A 17,989-nucleotide genomic window follows, 5' to 3' on the forward strand; every position below is an offset into this window, starting at 1 on the left:
AGGTACTGGAAACCTTCAGGGATACTATAAATCTACAGTGTAGAAACTCTACTGCCTCAGATTCATACTGTTAGATGGGTAGATACACAAACAACATGAAAAAAACAAGATACTCCAATAACAGAATCCACTGATACCACAGTGGAAGAAATGTCAGAGAAGGAGTTTAGAATGTACACAGTTAAACGGCTCTTCAAAGTAAAGGATGATATAAGACAGCAAAGGCAGGTAGCAATAAAGAGGTAGAGAGTAAACCAAATTAAAAATTCAAAAGAAAGCATCACCAACAGACTAGACCACTTGGAAGACAGAACCTCAGGCAATGAAGACAAAATATATAATCTTGAAAATATAGTCGACTACGGAGAAAAGATGTTAAGAAACCATGAACAGAACTTCCAAGTATTATGGAATGACATGAAAAAAAAATTTAAGATTTATTGGGATAGATAAAGGCATGGAGATACAAACCAAGGGAATGCACAATCTTTTCAATGAAATAATATCAGAAAATTTTCCAAAGCTAAAGACTGTAATGGAAAATCAAATAAAGATGCTTACAGGCCCAAAATGTGCAAAATTACAACAGACCCACATCAAGGCACATTATAATGAAAATGTCTAGCATACAGAATAAGGATAAAATTTTAAAGGCTGCAAGAGAAAAACATATTATATATAGAGGGAAACTAATTTGGATCTTAGCTGATTTCTCAACCCAGACCCTCAAAGCTAAGAGGTCCTGGAATAACATATACCAAGCTCTGAAAGAAAATGAATGCCAACCAAAAATCCTATATTCAGCAAAATTAAGCTTCAGATTTGAAGATGAAATAAAAACCTTCCATGATAAACAAAAAGTAAAAGAATTCAAAACCAGAAAGCCTGCACTTCAGAATATTCTCAACAAAATATTCCATGAAGATGAAATGAAAAAAAAAAAAAAAGTGAAAACCAGTGAAGGGAGGAACTACGCTAAAGGAATAGCCAATCAAAGGAGAAACTAATTCAAATTAAAAACTAGAAATAAACCAAAATGAACAGAAACACAAATCATATCTCAATAATAACCTTAAAGGCCTAAATTCATCAATCAAAAGACATAGACTGTCAGAGTGTAATAAAAAACAATACTCAACAATGTGCTGTCTCCAAGAGACTCACCTCATAGGCAAAGTCATCCATGGACTGAAGGTGAAATGATGGGAAAAAAACAAAGCACTCACATGGATCACGTAAACAAGTAGGGGTTTCTATCCTCTAAATATACCAAGTTATGTAAGCTATATATTGTAATCATACAATTGTAATAATACTTTAATAATTTTTATCATCTGTAGGGTTGTTTTGATAGCTCCCTATCCATTAATTTTTTCTTGCTTTTTTCTTGATTATATTTTTATAAACTTTAGCTTTATTATTTTTCTACTTCTCATATTTCTGCTCTAATCTTATTTTTTCCTTCCTACTAGGTAGTTATTTGAAAATAATTTGCTAATCTAACTTCTTTCTGATACAAATACTTTTAGTTATAAGCATTCATCTGATTATTATTTTGCCCTGCAGATGCTGATATTTTAAGCTTTTATTATCACTTAGTTCAAAGTACCTTTTATTTACTTTTCTTGTGATTTCTTCTTTGATCTGTGAGATATTTGTAAGTGTGCTATTTAATTTTGAAGTAGTTAAGATGTGGAGGTGGGGTTCTATATATCTTAAGGTGATTGATTTTTAATGTAATAAATCAGGTAGGAAACAGGCTGCATGATTTCACATTTTTAAAAATTCTCAAAGCTTATTTTATGACAGAATATTGTCTATCTTTGTCATTTTTGTGTATAGTTCTCTATAAATAACAAGTTGGTCAGGGTGACTGGTAATGTCATTAAGCCTTCTATATCATTACTCCTTCCAGCAAAGTGAGGGGGGCTTGAAATCTCCAAATATGATTGTGGATTTGTCTTTCTAGTTTTATTAATTTTTACTTCATGTATTTTGAAATTTTGTTATTAGGTACATACATATTTAGGATTGTTATACTTTCTTGAAGAAGTTACCCTGTTATTATGGTTATGAAATGTTCCCCTTTATCTCTGAAAATATTTTTTCTTGAAATTTATTTTATATTAATAACTCCACTTCTAATTTCTCATGCTCATTTTCCCCTTCTTTTGGTTTTAACCTATTAGTATATTGATATTTAAAGTGTGATATATGTATAAAAAAAAAACTCAAAAAACTTAACACCAAAAAAAAAAAAAAAAACCCCAATCAATAAATGGGCAAAGGAACTGAACAGAGACTTCACAGAAGAAATACACTCAATCAACAAATATATGAAAAAATGTTCAACATCTCTGGCAATTAGAAAAATGCAAATCAAAATTACATTGAGATTCTATCTCACTTCAGTCAGAATGGCAATTATCAAGAATACAAGCAACAATAAATGTTGGCGAGGATGTAGAGGAAAAGGTATGCTCATACACTGCTGGTGGAACTGCAAATTGGTGCAATCACTATGGAAAGCAGTGTGGAGGAGATTCCTCAAAAAACTTGGAATGGAACCACTATGTGACCCAGTTATCCCACTTCTAGGATTATATCCAAAAGAATTAAAATCAGCATACTACAGTGATGCAGCCACATCAATGTTTATAGCAGCTCAGTTCATAATAGCTAAACTCTGGAACCAAAATAGCTGCCCTTCAACAGATGAATGGATAAATAATTGTGGTATATATACACAATGGAATATTACTCAGCATTGAAGAAGAATGAGATTTTTGCATTTGCCAGTAAATGGATGGAACTGGAAACTATCATGCTAAGTGAAATAAGCCAATCATAAGGAATGTTTTCTCTGATATGTGGATGCTAATTCATAATAAGGGAGGGGGAGAATAGAGGTTCTTTGGATTAGACAGAGGGGAGTGAAGGAGGGGGAGGGTGTAGTAATGATAGTAGAATGAATCAGATATTACTACTCTATGTCCATATATGATTGCACAACCTGTGTAACTCTACATCATGTGCAACTGGAAGAATGAGAAGTTATACTCCATTTATGTATGATGTGTCAAAATGCATAACTGTCATGTATAACTAATTAGAACAAACAGAAAACTGATAGTAATTTAAGAAAAGATTCTGTCAAAGATAGTCAAACCCTTGTATTATTGAAGATTTTATTCATCTTCCTCCCCACAAAGCAAATATCATTCCCTTGGGTGAGAATACATGATGTAAAGAAGTTTTACTTCCTAGAATATTCCCTGTAGACTATAGGTTTTTTTCAGCATTTCAATTTCTATAAAAATTTCCTAAAATTATGTTTTAATTGGCATACAACAGGAACTTTTTTTAAAAATATGTTTTAATTGTTTATGTGGTGCTGAGATCGAACCCAGTGCCTCCCACATGCTAGGCAAGCACTCTTCCACTGAGCTACCATCCCAGGCCATAACAGGAACTTTTTAAAAAGGCAAAATCCACAAAACAGTCCTCCTTACCCCCTATTGAAACTAAATTATAACCATACTTTATGCATTCAAAGGAAGAACTGAAAAAAGGAAAAAAGGACAAAATAATAAGAACTTAATCATATCCAACAGTAGATGACTTAGAATGAAGATAGCAAGAATCACAGACTATGAGGAAGAACCATGAATCCCTGATCAAATGGGTATACTCTTCAGAATCACCTAAGTCCTCAGGGTCTATATATTTGCCCTCTAATTTTTTTCTACTGCTCCTGTCCTAATCTCCAATTTTTCAGTTACCTTGGTGTTGTGGTTAGAATCTGATGCCCACAAAGTCTTACGTGTTGAAGTTTTGGTCCCAGATACAGCCATGTTCAGAGGTGGGGCTTTTGGGAAGAGATTAATCCACTGATGGTTGAATATACTGCAGGGGAGGTGGTGGAAACTGTAAGTAGATGGGTCATGGTTGGAGGAAGCAGGTCACTGGGGGGTGTACTTGGAGACTCTATCTTGTCCCTGGCCCCACCCCTCTTTCTTTCTGCTTTCTGGTTGCCATAAGTGAGCAGCTCTCTTCTGTCATGCCCTTCCATCATGATGTTCTGCCTCACCTCAGGCTCAGAGCAATGGAACTAGCTGAGTGTGGACAAAAATCTTTGAAACCATAATCCAAAATAAATCTTTCCTCCTGAACAACTTAAGTTGTTTGTATCAGGTATTTTGGTCATTGCAATGGAAAACTAACAAACCTGGTCTTGATTTCTTCATTCTTATTTCACTGTATATTTCCTACAGCTGCCTTAAATTCTTTCAGGAATCGAGGCAATGTTTCACATACATATTTGGGTATGTATGTGTGTATATGCATATATAAATCAAAGGAAAAGCACATGCACTCCTACCCTGGACATCAAAGAACCTACAGATTAACTATTACCTACCATTAGTCAATAATCAGTTAGTTGAGATACCCTAAGTACTGTGGCTATTTGAGGGCAGAGATCATAACCTCATAACCACAATACAGCAAACACAGTAGAAGTTTGCTGAACAAATGACCCAGAAGATAGTCTAAGCTACCCATGTGGTATTTCAATAGAGACACAAAATCAACTATTTGAATTTATAAAAATTGGTACAATATTTTGCAGAGTCGAATGTATCATCTTGCTTAAATTTTTCACATCATAAAATTATAGTTCTATTTTCCTTCTGATATATATGGTCTTAAAAATACATACTTAACGAAGATCATCATAAATAGATTCATGAGTTAAGAAGGACTATAAGTGAATGTGCTGGTACCATAATAGAAGAAAGCACAGGATAAAATTTCAGTACTAGAAAAAATACTTCCTTTTTGTGAAAAGAATCTTAAGCTCTGTATTATAAAGAGTTGTTACACATCTTCTACTAAACTTGAAGGCAACTCCTACATATATGACATACTTCAGAAGCATAACTTATACCTGTAAAGACTGGGTCTCGTTAGAATAGAGCCATAAGGGAGTCATAAAGAGGAAAAAATCTCTTCACCATTTCTTCTTTCTAACCTTGAGACTTGAATTATGTGAAAGATCTCCAATATTTTTTATTTCTTTACAGATCAGATAAAAACACTTTCCAAATGTAAAATATACAGTCTTCTATCTTCTGTTTTATGAAACAATGGAACATTAAAAGTCTTTAAAATACCAGATCCTTTTGAATATCCCAAAGTGTATTTGCACTCTTCTTGAGAAGGATCTCCTCCTGAGAATTCAAGTTAACCTTCACAATATCCGAGATGCCATTCCGTCCCAAGATACAAGGGATACTGAGAAAGATTTCTTCCTTTATTCCATATAAGCCCTGAAAGACAAGGTTAGATTAATATTTAGTAACCTAATATGGGAAAACAACTGTATAAGAGATTATGACACTCAACAAGAATTACTGAGAGCAGCAGGGACTGTCAACAAAACCAAGTTCATCCTGGAACTTCGATGACATGAAGGATGTGCCAGAAACCTTTAAAAGAAAGTTATAATTTTCTTTATCCCATACCAGGTCATCTTTATGTCCAAGGGGAAGGCTGCTGTGCTGTCCTTCATGAGGCCATTTTACTTAATGAATAACTAAAGTTGAGCAGCCTGTGTTGGTACATAGGATATGGGCTAACAGACTGGCAGGACAGGGCCCTTCCACAGCTAGGCACAGACCAGAGTTGGGGGGAGACGAATGAAAAAACTGAAGCAGAAGGTGACTGGGAAGGCTCTGCTTTGTACCTTTTCAGGAAATGGCACCAGTAAGTTTGGACAACAGATGCTACAGGTGGCATCTCAAGCCTCCAGAGGCAAAGCCCTGATGGAACCTGTAGGTGATCTTACAGGACCAGCAGAACCTGTCTCCCCTCAACAACTACAATGAAAATACTCCTACTCTTCTGCACCCTTAACCACCATTTTTTTTTTCCTGTGTCCACTTAGAATCTCCCATGACGGACAGGACCATGAAATAGATGCAGTGCCATACCACTGCTGGGCCCATGGCACCTCTGGTTGGTTGCTGCAATGTTCCTTCTACTCCTGCAACCAAAGCCAAGGCTACAGAGGCAGCTGCAAATGCTATTACAACCTAGGCAACCCACACATGTACCTGGCATGCAAACTAGCTCTGTCACCTCCATACTACCTGCCCACACCACTCCTGGAAAATAAGACCCAGTAGACCCCCTCACATCTCTCTCCCCCACAACCATCACCTCTCCTCTCTTGGAGCTGGGGCTGTGTTTATGGAAGATGATGGGAAAGCCCTAGCCAGGAGGCCCTTTCACATTCCCCCTACTCTGGTCTATGCTAGCTGTGGAAGGCCACTGTCCTGCCAGACTGCCAACCCACATTCCATTCAGCCAGGTTCCAGCCATGGTCACACTTGCCTTTCAATCCCTTGGTCATTCTGTTGCCTCCTGTGACTTTTAAAGCTTTCACATGAGCTCCCAGAGTCTGGGTGCCATCAGGGTCAAAGGCCTCTGCTTTTTATAATGTATTCATGTGTATACAGATCACATTCAAGGACCAAGGTCTGGAATTTGTCTGTGACCCTTCAGAAAAAAGGTCAAACACATATATAATATGTGTGCCAGTCAAAGTTGCACACATCTCTGCCTCCCCATCTTCCTCTCCCGCTAGGTCTGTGTCTCTGTCTCTCCCATTCCTTTCACACTTCATAAGTAAAACTCAAACCTAGATGAATTTAGCTATCTGTTTTCTTCATTTATGCTGGAAATAACTATACAAGTTGATCTTTAATTTACACTACAAATTTAATAGTACAAATTAATGCTTACCAACCTCAAACAAATATATGCCTTAGCCAGGTGCAGTGGTGCACACCAGTAACTGCAGCAGCTCAGGAGGCTGAGACACAAGGATCATGAGTTCAAAGCCAACCTCAGCAATTTAGTGAGGCTCTAAGCAATTTAGTGAGGCTCTAAGCAATTTAGTGAGACCCTGTCTCAAAATAAAATACATATATAAAAAAATCTACCCTGGTAGTAATTCTGTGATTTTTAAAAACAGGTATTTATTTGTTTATTTTTGAGTTGGGGTCTTGCTATATTACATAGGCTGGTCTCCAACCCACAAGCTCAAGTGAATCCACCCACCTCAGCCTCCCAAGTAGCTAGAACTATAATCATGTATTGCCCATGACTTTTTAAACATTGAATTGTATTTCCTATTATCCCCAAAGACTATTTCAGATATTCTCAAATCTCTGACTTCCTTGTGTCTTTCCTAATCAGGAATTTTTGTCTCCTTTCTCCAAAGAGGCAGAAGTAACTGAATGCTTCCAATGACAAACTTACAAATGTACATGCATCAGACCCATCCTCTCCTTGCTACCTCCTATTACAACAGCTAGCCTCCCTCTTCCCTTCTAGGGCTGAAACCCCCACCAATGTTCTGGGTCCTCCCAGACCCCTCTGCTTACTACTTCTATCTTTGACCTCTCCCTTGGTCTTCACCTGATCTTTATCATGAGCACCTTATCTTGAAAAGCAAAACAACTCCATCTGAAATCCCAGTGATTTAGAAGGCTAAGGCAGGAAGATGGCAAGTTTAAGGTCACCCTCAGCAATCTTGTAAGACCCCAGCAGCTAAGCAAAACCCTGTCTCAAAATTTAAAAATAGGCCAGGCACAGTGGTGGTACACATCTGTAATCCCAGTGGCTCGGGAGGCTGAGGCAGGAAGATCACAAGTTCAAAGGCAGCCTCAGCAACTTAGTGAGACCCTAAGCAACTCAACAAGACTCTGTCTCTAAATAAAATATAAAAAAGGCCTGGGGATGTGGCTCAGTGGTTAAGAACCCCTGGATTCAATCCCCGGTACCAATAAATAAATAGATAGATAGATGATAGATAGATAGATAGATAGATAGATAGATAGATAGATAGATAGATAGAACAGACAGATGAATTGGGGATGTAGCACAGGGGTAGAGCACCACTGGGTTCAGTCCCGAGCGCCAAAACAAACTTCTAATTACTGCTCTCTCTCTCTCTTTACCTTTACTGCCAAACACCTCAAAATAGCTCCCATGGCTTTCAACCAGCAATGATTTTTGCCTATCAAGGGGCATTTAGCAATATCTAGAGTTGTTTATTTATTTATTTTGTTTTTTGTTTTGGTGCTGGGGATGGAACTCAGGACATCACACATGCTAAGCTATCCCTGCATCCCTGGAGACACTTGTTTTCACAACTAGGGAAGGAGGTATGCTACTAGCATCAGAATGGGGAGAAGTTTCCTGCCCTGATGGCTTGTGAAAAAGAAAGTGAAATGAAGGGGAACATAAATAAATGGGATGCTGCTAACATCTCACACTTCACAGAACAGATTCCCAGAATGAAAAAATTATCTAGCCCAAATGGCAATAATGCCAAGGCTGAATACACCCTGGTGTCCTCCAGTCAGGCCTTCATCTCAAATAGTACTTCATGAAACAGCTCCTGAAAATTTCAGGCCCTTGCACTACATTGCTCTTAAGGTGAAGACCCAAACCCTTTATGTAAGGCTTTTGGTGGCCTGACCCTGCTGACTTCTCCAGTTTCACCATGCACTTTTCCATTTGCTCCCCACACTTCAGTAACTGAACTTCTTTTCAGACCCCCAAGTTCCCTCCACTTACATCTATCTCAGATCTTCTGTATAAGTTTTCCTCCTGCTTGGAATAGTAAGTCTGGTCTTCCAAATTAATTCTAGCTCATTATTATGATCAGATCACATTTTATTTCCTTAGGAAGTCTTTCCTAACTACCAACCATGCCCCTTCACCAGAGTAGTTGAAACTCCTATTGTATATGCTTAGCATTTTGTAGCTTTTCAATATGACACTTATCATAATTTGTTATTATGTTTACTTTTTAAATTATTTTATTAAGTACATTATATTTAATAAGGTCAGGGTCTCTGTCTTTTTCATTCATCATTATATCCTCAACATCCTGTACAATGTCTGGAGTATAATGGGGATTCAATAAATATTTAAGGAAATAATGATAAATGAATTTTTAACTTTAGCCTACCTTAACCATAGTGGAAACTGGATGCACTCTCCTAAGATTCTTCAAAATTGATCCTGCCAGATCTGTCACAGACAATCCAATAGCCCAAGAGGTATACCCCTTTAGCTTAAGGACCTCATAGGCACTGCAGTCGTAGAAAGGAAGCAAATCAATTCAGAGAACACATAATATCCTTTGAGCATCTACTTTAAAGCAATACATGGCCACTCTATTAAAACTTTCTTAGAGGTTTCTAGAAATTATGAATTATTATTCTACTAGAATATTTATAAATATTCTCATAAAATTTCATTATTCACTTTAAGATTCACTTACCCTTCTTTTATCATAAAGGCAGACTACTAGGACATATGTGCCACACATTTTTAATATTTTCATATAGTTGCTTAAATATCCAAACAAAGAATCTGATCACCTTGAAAGTTTCTGACCAGTAAAATTGTTACTGGTATGCCAATGAAGTTTATATAGTTGTAAGTCAATTATACATCTTTTTTCTTAAGACTATATCATTAAGTCAAGACTAAACAGATCATGGGAAAATGTTCATATTATATTTTCACAATAACAGTCTTTTAAACATTATGTACTATCTTATCTCTAGCTTATGAAAGACAAATTTTTATCAGAACTTTAGAATGGCATCAACGCACCAAATTATTAATGATTATTTTCAAATAAAAATTTTACAGGTGAGCCTTCTGAATTTTCTACAATAAACATGTATTATATTTTTGCATTGCCACCAACAGTGGTCTCAGGTTTGGACTGACAAACTTACAGAACAAAGAGGTTTAAACTAAACACTGATTTTAGTTAGCTTTAAGAAATGATACAGGAAACACAATGTATAGCATCATCATTTATATCAGAAGATCTTATAACCATTCAGGCAGTTTTAAAGCTCCAGGCCAGGACTGCACATAATACACTTGGTTGCATAAAGCTGGTGGTATGTACGGACCAACGCAGCACAAGGAAGTTGAAGCTGGATTGTGCCCATTGTGTTGCCTCGTGATTTTACTATCAATCCAAAACCAGGGCCACTATTAGCGGCCACGCTGATTTATGTCAAAAGTACTTTTAGACCCTCCATTCAACATGAATAATACTCTGTAGATTAAAAGGAAAGGGAAAGAAGTTCTGCCTAGTAATTTGTTGGCTAAAGGCATGCTGTCTGTGACTTAAAATGAAAAAAGTAATGCACTAGATAACTAGGGACAAATCTTACCAGTGAGAGCTGGATGACAGCTATCTCTCAGGAATAACTAAGATGGGTTGAAAAAGAGAAGAAAATTGATAAAGAAAATGGTTAAAAATGTAATTCTTTAGTTCATTATTCTAATGAAAATAAAACTGTTGATAAAAATACAGAAGATTGAAACATGACTCCTTTCTCTTTTCCTGCATAAAACAACTCAAAATGGATCAAAAGACCTGAATTTAAAACCTGAAGCTATGAAACTACTAGAAGAAAAAATAGAAGAAACACTTTAAGACATTGGTGTAGGCAATGGCTTTTTAGATATGACCCCCAAAGCACAGGAAACAAAATCAAAAATAGACAAATGGAATTATATCAAAAAAAGCTTCTGTTTAGCAAAAGAAAAAAAATCAACAAAGTGAGGAGACAATCTACAGAATGGGAGAAAATACCCATCTAACAAAGAAAGAATATTTAGAATATATGTGGTACTCAAAAAGTTAAACAACAACAACAAAAACAAGTAATCAATTAAAAATGGGAAAATGATCTGAATAGACATTTTATCAAAGGAAGAAATACGAGCCAGGTGTGGTGACATACATCTATAATTTTAGAGACTTGGGAGGCTGAGGCAGGAGAATTACAAGTTCAAGGCCAGCCTCATCAACTTAGTGAGGCCCTATCTCAAAATTAAAAACAAAAAGGACTGGGGATGAAGCTCAGTGGTAAAATGCCCCTGGGTTTGATCCCCAGTGCTGAGAGAAAAAAAAAAAGGAGAAGGAGAAGTAGAAATATAAGGGGAAAAATGCTCAGAATTACTAGCCATCAGTGAAATGCAAATCAAAACAATGAGATATCATTTCACCCTAGTCAGAATGGCTATTTATTATCAATCAATAAATAACAAATGCTGGCAAGGATATACAGAAAAAGGAATTCTCATACACTGTTGGTAGGAATGTAAATTATGGAGGACATCATTAAGGCTACTCAAAAAACTAAAAACAGATCTACCACATGATTTATATATCCCACTTCTGGGCATATATCCAAAGGAAACTGAATCAGCATACAAGAGAGATATCTGCACACCATGATTATTGTGAAATTATTCACAACAGCTAAGATATGGAATTTACCTAAGTGCCCATCAATGGATGATTGATAAAGAATATGAAGAAAATTATTCAGCCATAAAGAAGATTGTAATGCTGTCATTTGCAGCAAATTGTGTAGAACTGGAGGACATGATGTTAAGTGAAACAAGGCAGACACAGAAAGACAAGCACCATGTTTTCTTTCACAGATGAAAGAGAAAAAAAAGTCAATCTGAATGTAGAATAGTGATTACTATTGGTTGGGAGAGGGGGAGGATAGATAAAGGGAGGCTGAATTTGATCAGTGCATGTCATATGCATGTACTGAAATATCACACTGAACCTCATTAATATGTATTAATACAGTTATACATTTTAATCAAAATAAAAGAAAAAACATGAAAAATTTAGATTTGTATATTTTAAAAAGTACTGGTATAAGAGCAAGGATAAAGAAAATAGAAGAACGAGTAGTATCAAGTCTGGTATTTAAGACCAAAACCAATCCATATTTAAACTGAATGCTCTATTAGGATTGAAAGAATAGTCTATTAAGTCATGATATCTCTCCCCTGAAGTTATGGGTTAGGACTGGCAAATCAGATGCTAATAATGTAATTTTTTTTAAAAAAAGTTGAGTAGATTTTAGACAAATACTATCCTGAGGATTTTTTTTTTTTTTTGTGCTGGGAATTGAACCTAGGGGCACATAACTTCTGAGCCACATCCCCAGCCCTTTTTTAGATTTTTTTTTTAAGAGACAGGGTCTTGCTAAGTTGCTTAGGGCCTCATTAAATTGCTGAGGCTGGCTTTGAACTTGAGGTTCTCCTGCCTCAGCCTCCTGAGTCCTGGAATTACAGGAGAGAGCCACTGCACCTGGTTCTGAAGGTTCATTGTAAGTATAGATTCCTTGCTAATTGGTCAAGAAGCAAATAATTCAATTTTGGACATGGCAAAATTAAGAAGATTAATTAGAAAGAGTTCTGATCTGTAAAGTGTTGCACTAGCTGATATTCAAATCACATGGGACTTCAGTGAGAAATGTGAACTTAATCATTGTTCCTTATAGAAACAATGTTGCAGCCATGCATGATGGCCCATACATGTAATCCCAGTGGCTCAGGAGGCTGGGACAGGAGGATCCTCAAAAGTTCAAAGCCAGCCCTAAAGAACTTCAGCAAGTCCCTAAATAACTCAGTGAGACCCTGTCTCTAAATAAAATGCAAAAAAAGGCTGGGGGTGTTGCTCGGTGGTTAAGTGCCCCTGGATTCACTCCCCAGTACCAAGAGAAAAAGAATTGAAATAGTGTTTCAATTAAAAAGGAACTAACATTTTTCATACTATAATTATTAGGGATTGGAAAGATAAAAAGTCCAACACTATGACATCCCTATGGAAAGTAAATGGCTGTTTCATGACACTTAGCATCCAGTATTGGTTAAAACATGTTCCTTAGTGGTTGGAGTCAGGTTATGACTTCAGATCACATAGATTCCTGAATTTACTGGGAAATGGTCTCCAATGGCCCTTATGACTGAAAATATACAGTAAAGGGACCTTGTTGTTGAGAATGATAGGAAACAACAATTAATGTTCTGTATGTTAGACATTAATCTCTCATTCAAAGCTATGTGGTTTACCAGAGTTTGTAGGTTCCCTTAAGGAAATTTTAAAAAATTAAACATACTGGTAATGACTACCAAAGTGAAAAGATATTTGGGAAATTGATCAAAAAGTTCTGATTAAAGTGATTAAGGAAAATTTTGACCAGAAGCCAGACATAGTAGTATATATAATCCCAGCTACTTAGAAGGGTGAGGCAGGAGAATCACAAGTTCAAGTTCAGTCTGGGCAACTTAGTGAGACCCTGTCTCAAAATAAAATAACATAAATAAATAAATAAAAAGGGTTGGGGAAGTAGTTCAGTAGTAAAGTGCCCCTGGACTCAATCCCCAGTACCAAAAATAAGTAAATAAATAAATAAATAAGGTTCAAGTGACACAAAAGAGGCAGAACAAAGTTCAACTGGTTAAGCATTATCAAAACACTTGTGAGGGATTTTGGTTACCTATTGGATCTTATAGATCTTGATGGCTGTAGGTGTACTAACTTGTCTTTTTCTATGTATAAAATATTGCATATGTTTGTCAAAGGAATTTGAGGAATATATACTAACCCAAGCTCATGGACAGTAGCTTGCATAAATGGTTAATAGCTGAGATGAACCAAAAAAGCCTTTCCAAGCTAGGAGTAACTGAGAAGATGATCTTGAGTTTACTTTCATAACATAGTTTTCTGGGTATAAAAATTAGTTAAGCTAAATGTGGAATATTAACCATAATAGAACTAGGCTATCTTCACTGAATACTATGAATCTCTTGCAATTAAGTGTGCCCATGCAGTCATAAAGCCTGGAAGCTACACCTAAGCATTTGTAATATCTCCTAAAGAAAATGTGATATGGGGTTGGGGATATGGCTCAGTTGGTAGAGTGCTTGCCTAGCATGCGCAAGGCCCTGGGTTCAATTCCCAGCACCAAAAAAAAAAAAAAGAAAAAAAAATGTGATACTCTCTACTGTTTTCTCTCTGGAATCCTTTCAATATACTACATAAATTTAATATAGGTAAAATCCTATTACATCCTATGAGTTTGAACTTCAGACCACTATAGTGACTATTTTTTTTTAACTGTGGTTAAATTTACAGGTTTTTTGTTTGTTTGTTTTTGCTTTTTTAAGTGGTTGGGATTGAGCCCAGGACCTCCTGCATGGTAAACATGCATTCTACCACTGAGTTACATCCCAGCCATAAATTCTCCATTTTAACCACTAAACATGCAGCTCAATGGTTAAATATATTTACATTGTTGTGCAATCATGATCACCATCTTCTCTGCTTTCATTTTTTTAAATTGAAACTCTGTACATTCAGGTAGCAACATTAAGTTTTAAATCAGAAAATACAAAAATTATAACTTTTATAGTAAAAGGCATTTAGAGCATTAAAAACTCACTCATAATTGCTTTTTGTCATATTGACTTTTTAGTCTCTGCCTCAATTCTTACTCATTTTTGTAGGGTTGTTATCCTAAGTATACACAGAAGACTTGCGGGTTTTGTAGACTTAATATTCCAAATTGTGAATATTCCAGAGTGAATTTTAAGTTCTATAACTTCTACTAATATGTAACTTGGCTAAAGCATAACAGAGAATCACATGTGCCATTAAGGCACAGAACCAGACACTTCATTCATGAGAACACTTGTCGATTTCTGATCATCTGTATCAATTTCATGTTTCTTTTTATTAAGTCATATGATGAACATATAATAAGTTCCTGACACTGTGCTAGCATCTTGCATATACCAATTTATTTACTCTTCCTCGTAGCTCTCTAAGGTAGGTCCTATAATTATCCCCATTTCTAAAATGAGTAAACTGAACTTTTGACATTTTAAGTAATTTCCTAATATCACACCACTAACAAATGGTGAAGTGAGATTCAAACTTTGGTAATCTGACTCCAAAGTCCATACCTTAATCACTACGTTTTATTACCCCTCAAATATAAACTCCCGTGAAATGATAAGTATTTTAAAAATTTTTTTATTTGGTCTAATTAGTTATACATGAGTGATAAGTACTTTTTAAGAAAAAAATGCCCCAAAGTAACAATTGCATAATGTGTCTGGATTTAGGAATTTTTCAGAAGCCTAGAGTTACTTACCTAACAAAAAGCAAACACCAACTATAGACTTTTTGTCTATGAAATTTTTTAATGTTGATTATTAAGAGAAAAAAATGAAGGAGTACTGTTACCTTTCAACAACCTGTTTATGAATTGTTTTCCACTGTTCCTTGTCTGAGTCAGTTCCTAAGTCAGGGTGCAGCGACTTCAGCGGAACACCAGCAACATTCACCCCACTCCACAAGGGCACTAAAAAAATGTATTTCAGAATAAACTCTTCTTGCCAAAATTGCATGAGTTGTTTTAGTTCAGTGTTTTTTAAGTTCAATTACTATCTTATACCATATATTAAAAAAATACATTTCAAATGGACAAAAGAGGGAATTAAAAGAAATAACAGTATAAAGTATTAAGAAAAACGTAGAATTGATTTATAACTGTGTGAGAGAGGAGGTATTTTTAAGAAATATACAAAATGCAGATTCCACAAAGAAAAAGACCAATAAGAAAGATACAATATTATAAGAAATTAGAAAAAAAAGTATAACAAATTAACACCATGCTTTTCAACAGTAACAAAGAACAAAGGGGAAATAACTGTCAATCTAGTATCTCATATCTACTTACATCATCATTCTGGAATGAGGTAAAACTAAAACACCTTAATATAAACAAAACTGACAGGACAGGATATAGTTCAGGAAGAAAAATGGAAACCAGAGGAGTAGTTAAATGCAGGACATAAAGATAAGCAATAAAATCAGCAAATGTACATAAATTGAACCAAACATTGATTATTTAAATAAAATAATTACAACTAATTTAGAGGATACAAAAATAGGATGTAACCACATAAAAAATTAATAACTACATATATAAAGAAAAATGGTAATCAAACAAAGTTTTCTAAGGTTTTTATATTGTTATAAATAAAAGTAAATACCCTAATTATACATTTTTAAATTTTTATTTTTTTAATTATTTAAACAAATGGGATACATGTTATTTCTCTATTTGTACATGGAGTCAAGGCATACCATTTGTGTAATCATAAATTTACATAGGGCAATGTTGTTTGATTCATTCTGTTATTTTTTTCCCTTCCCCCCACCTCTCCCACCCCTCTTTTCCCTCTATACAGTCCTTCCTTCCTCCATTCTTACCACCCTCCTTATCCCTAACCCTAAACCTAACCCTAACCCTAATGCTAACCCCTCCTACCCCCCTAATTATACATTTTTAAAATTTGTTTTAAATTTGAAAATCACTCCAAATAAATACTAAATATACTGAAATCAATGCCAGTCAAAAATGTTTTTCTAAAAATATTGTTTTTCTAAAAATGAAATCATGGAATAGTAAATTAAGGAATTGGACTAAGAAATATCTGTCCAAGTTGAATAAAAAGTATTTACTATAACTCTTGGAGTAGAAATAAAAGAGAAGGGCACATTGATTTTTTTTTTATTTTTTATTTTTTTGAGATAGGGTCTCACTATATTGTCCAAGCTGGCATCAAACTTGTAGGCTCAAGTGATCTTTCTGCTCAGCCTCCCAGGTGGTTGGAACTAGGTACATTAAATGTTTTGACTAAACAAATCAATGAACAAATGATCCCTATTTTTAATAGATTTGCTGTCAATATGAAAAAAAGAGTTTTATACATATGACACAATTAGAGACTACTATAAGAAGTATAATGTTCTAACTATGTTGCAGAGATTAAAAGTTTAAATTCAGAAAAGAGGTTGGTGATGCCTTAAGTAATAAAGTCACATATTATTTCAATTATATGAAAAATCCAGAACAAACAAATCTAGTCAGAAAGCAGATTGGTGCTTTAGCCTGGGGCTGAAGTAAGAGTAAGAATAAGGGCTTCTTTTCCTAATAATGAAAATATTCTGCAATTATATTGTAGTGATGGTTATATAACTGTAAATATACTAATAATCAGTGAATTATACATTTTAAATGAGTAACTTTTATAATATGTGAATTATATCTTAATAAAGTTGTTGAAAACTCACAATAAATTAAAATCCTCCAGGGAAGACAAATATTCAGATTGATTTTAAAAATAGCTATATGTTTCATGGACTATTTTGTGAGCAGTAAAACAACAAAACAAAATATGGAAAGAAAAGGAACAGGAGAAAGATGGCTGACTAGAAGAATATAATGCTTGCCCCCACCCTGCCTGCACTCAAAGAACAAAACAATGAATAAACAACTGTATTCTGAGGGTCTGTGGGGAGCACTGGAGTACAGCAAAGAGTAGTGGGGCACACAGACTCAGGATGGTGACATAAAAATGGGATCTCCCACTTCTAAAGTTCTGTCTCCCTAGTCATGAATAGCTCAGAACCAAGAGAAACTTCCTCTGGAGGGGAAAATGCAAGCAAGAGGCACCAAAGGACACCTATAATCTCTGCTGCTAGAGAATCCTGCAATCTCACAATCCCTGAACCCAGCGGGAAGAGCTGCCTATGGCAGACACAGTTACACTGTTCTTATAAAGAAGCACACACTGCCACCTCCAGCCCCTACCCTCACCTCTGGGACCAAGGCTACTGCTATATGGTGTCATTTTAAGACTAGAGCCATTGCTACAGGACATCTTGCACTGGGAGCCACAGTTCACCATATCACCTCATCCTCAAGGCTCCAATGCCACTGTACTATGCTCACACTGGTAGGTATAGCACCCTGATCCCAGTTGTAGAGAACCTAGGCCCAGCAGAACAGCCACGTTTCCTGTATTAGAGCCCAGACGGCCCCTCACACCCACAATCCTGGAGTGATCTCATTCCCAGTACAGACTAAGCCACAGGCCATCTGGTAGAGACCAGTCAGACTCCAACCCAGTCCCCAAAACAGAGGTCATTCTTGAACAGCCCTTGTGTACACACATGGTGTAGTGCCCCACCCCAATCCCTAGTGGGGAGGCCATA

At 35.8% G+C, this 17,989-nt stretch overlaps 1 protein-coding gene across 1 annotated transcript in view; it reads right to left on the reverse strand.

The window, feature by feature from the left end:
• Positions 1 to 3,055: 3,055 nt before the first annotated feature.
• The window catches only part of LOC306638654 (L-lactate dehydrogenase C chain), a 34,283-nt gene continuing 19,349 nt past the window's right edge, over positions 3,056 to 17,989 (reverse strand). Inside the window, exons 6-8 of the mRNA XM_079101892.1 lie at positions 15,170 to 15,287; positions 9,047 to 9,170; positions 3,056 to 5,330 (exon numbers count right to left, since the gene is read on the reverse strand). Coding sequence (XP_078958018.1) covers positions 5,166 to 5,330; positions 9,047 to 9,170; positions 15,170 to 15,287 — 407 coding nt within the window. The 3' untranslated portion in view covers positions 3,056 to 5,165. The remainder of the gene's footprint in view (positions 5,331 to 9,046; positions 9,171 to 15,169; positions 15,288 to 17,989) is intronic.

The sequence above is a fragment of the Sciurus vulgaris genome, assembly GCF_902686455.1.
Source record: "Sciurus vulgaris genome assembly, chromosome: 11".
In the NCBI taxonomy this organism is placed as follows: Eukaryota; Metazoa; Chordata; class Mammalia; order Rodentia; family Sciuridae; genus Sciurus; species Sciurus vulgaris.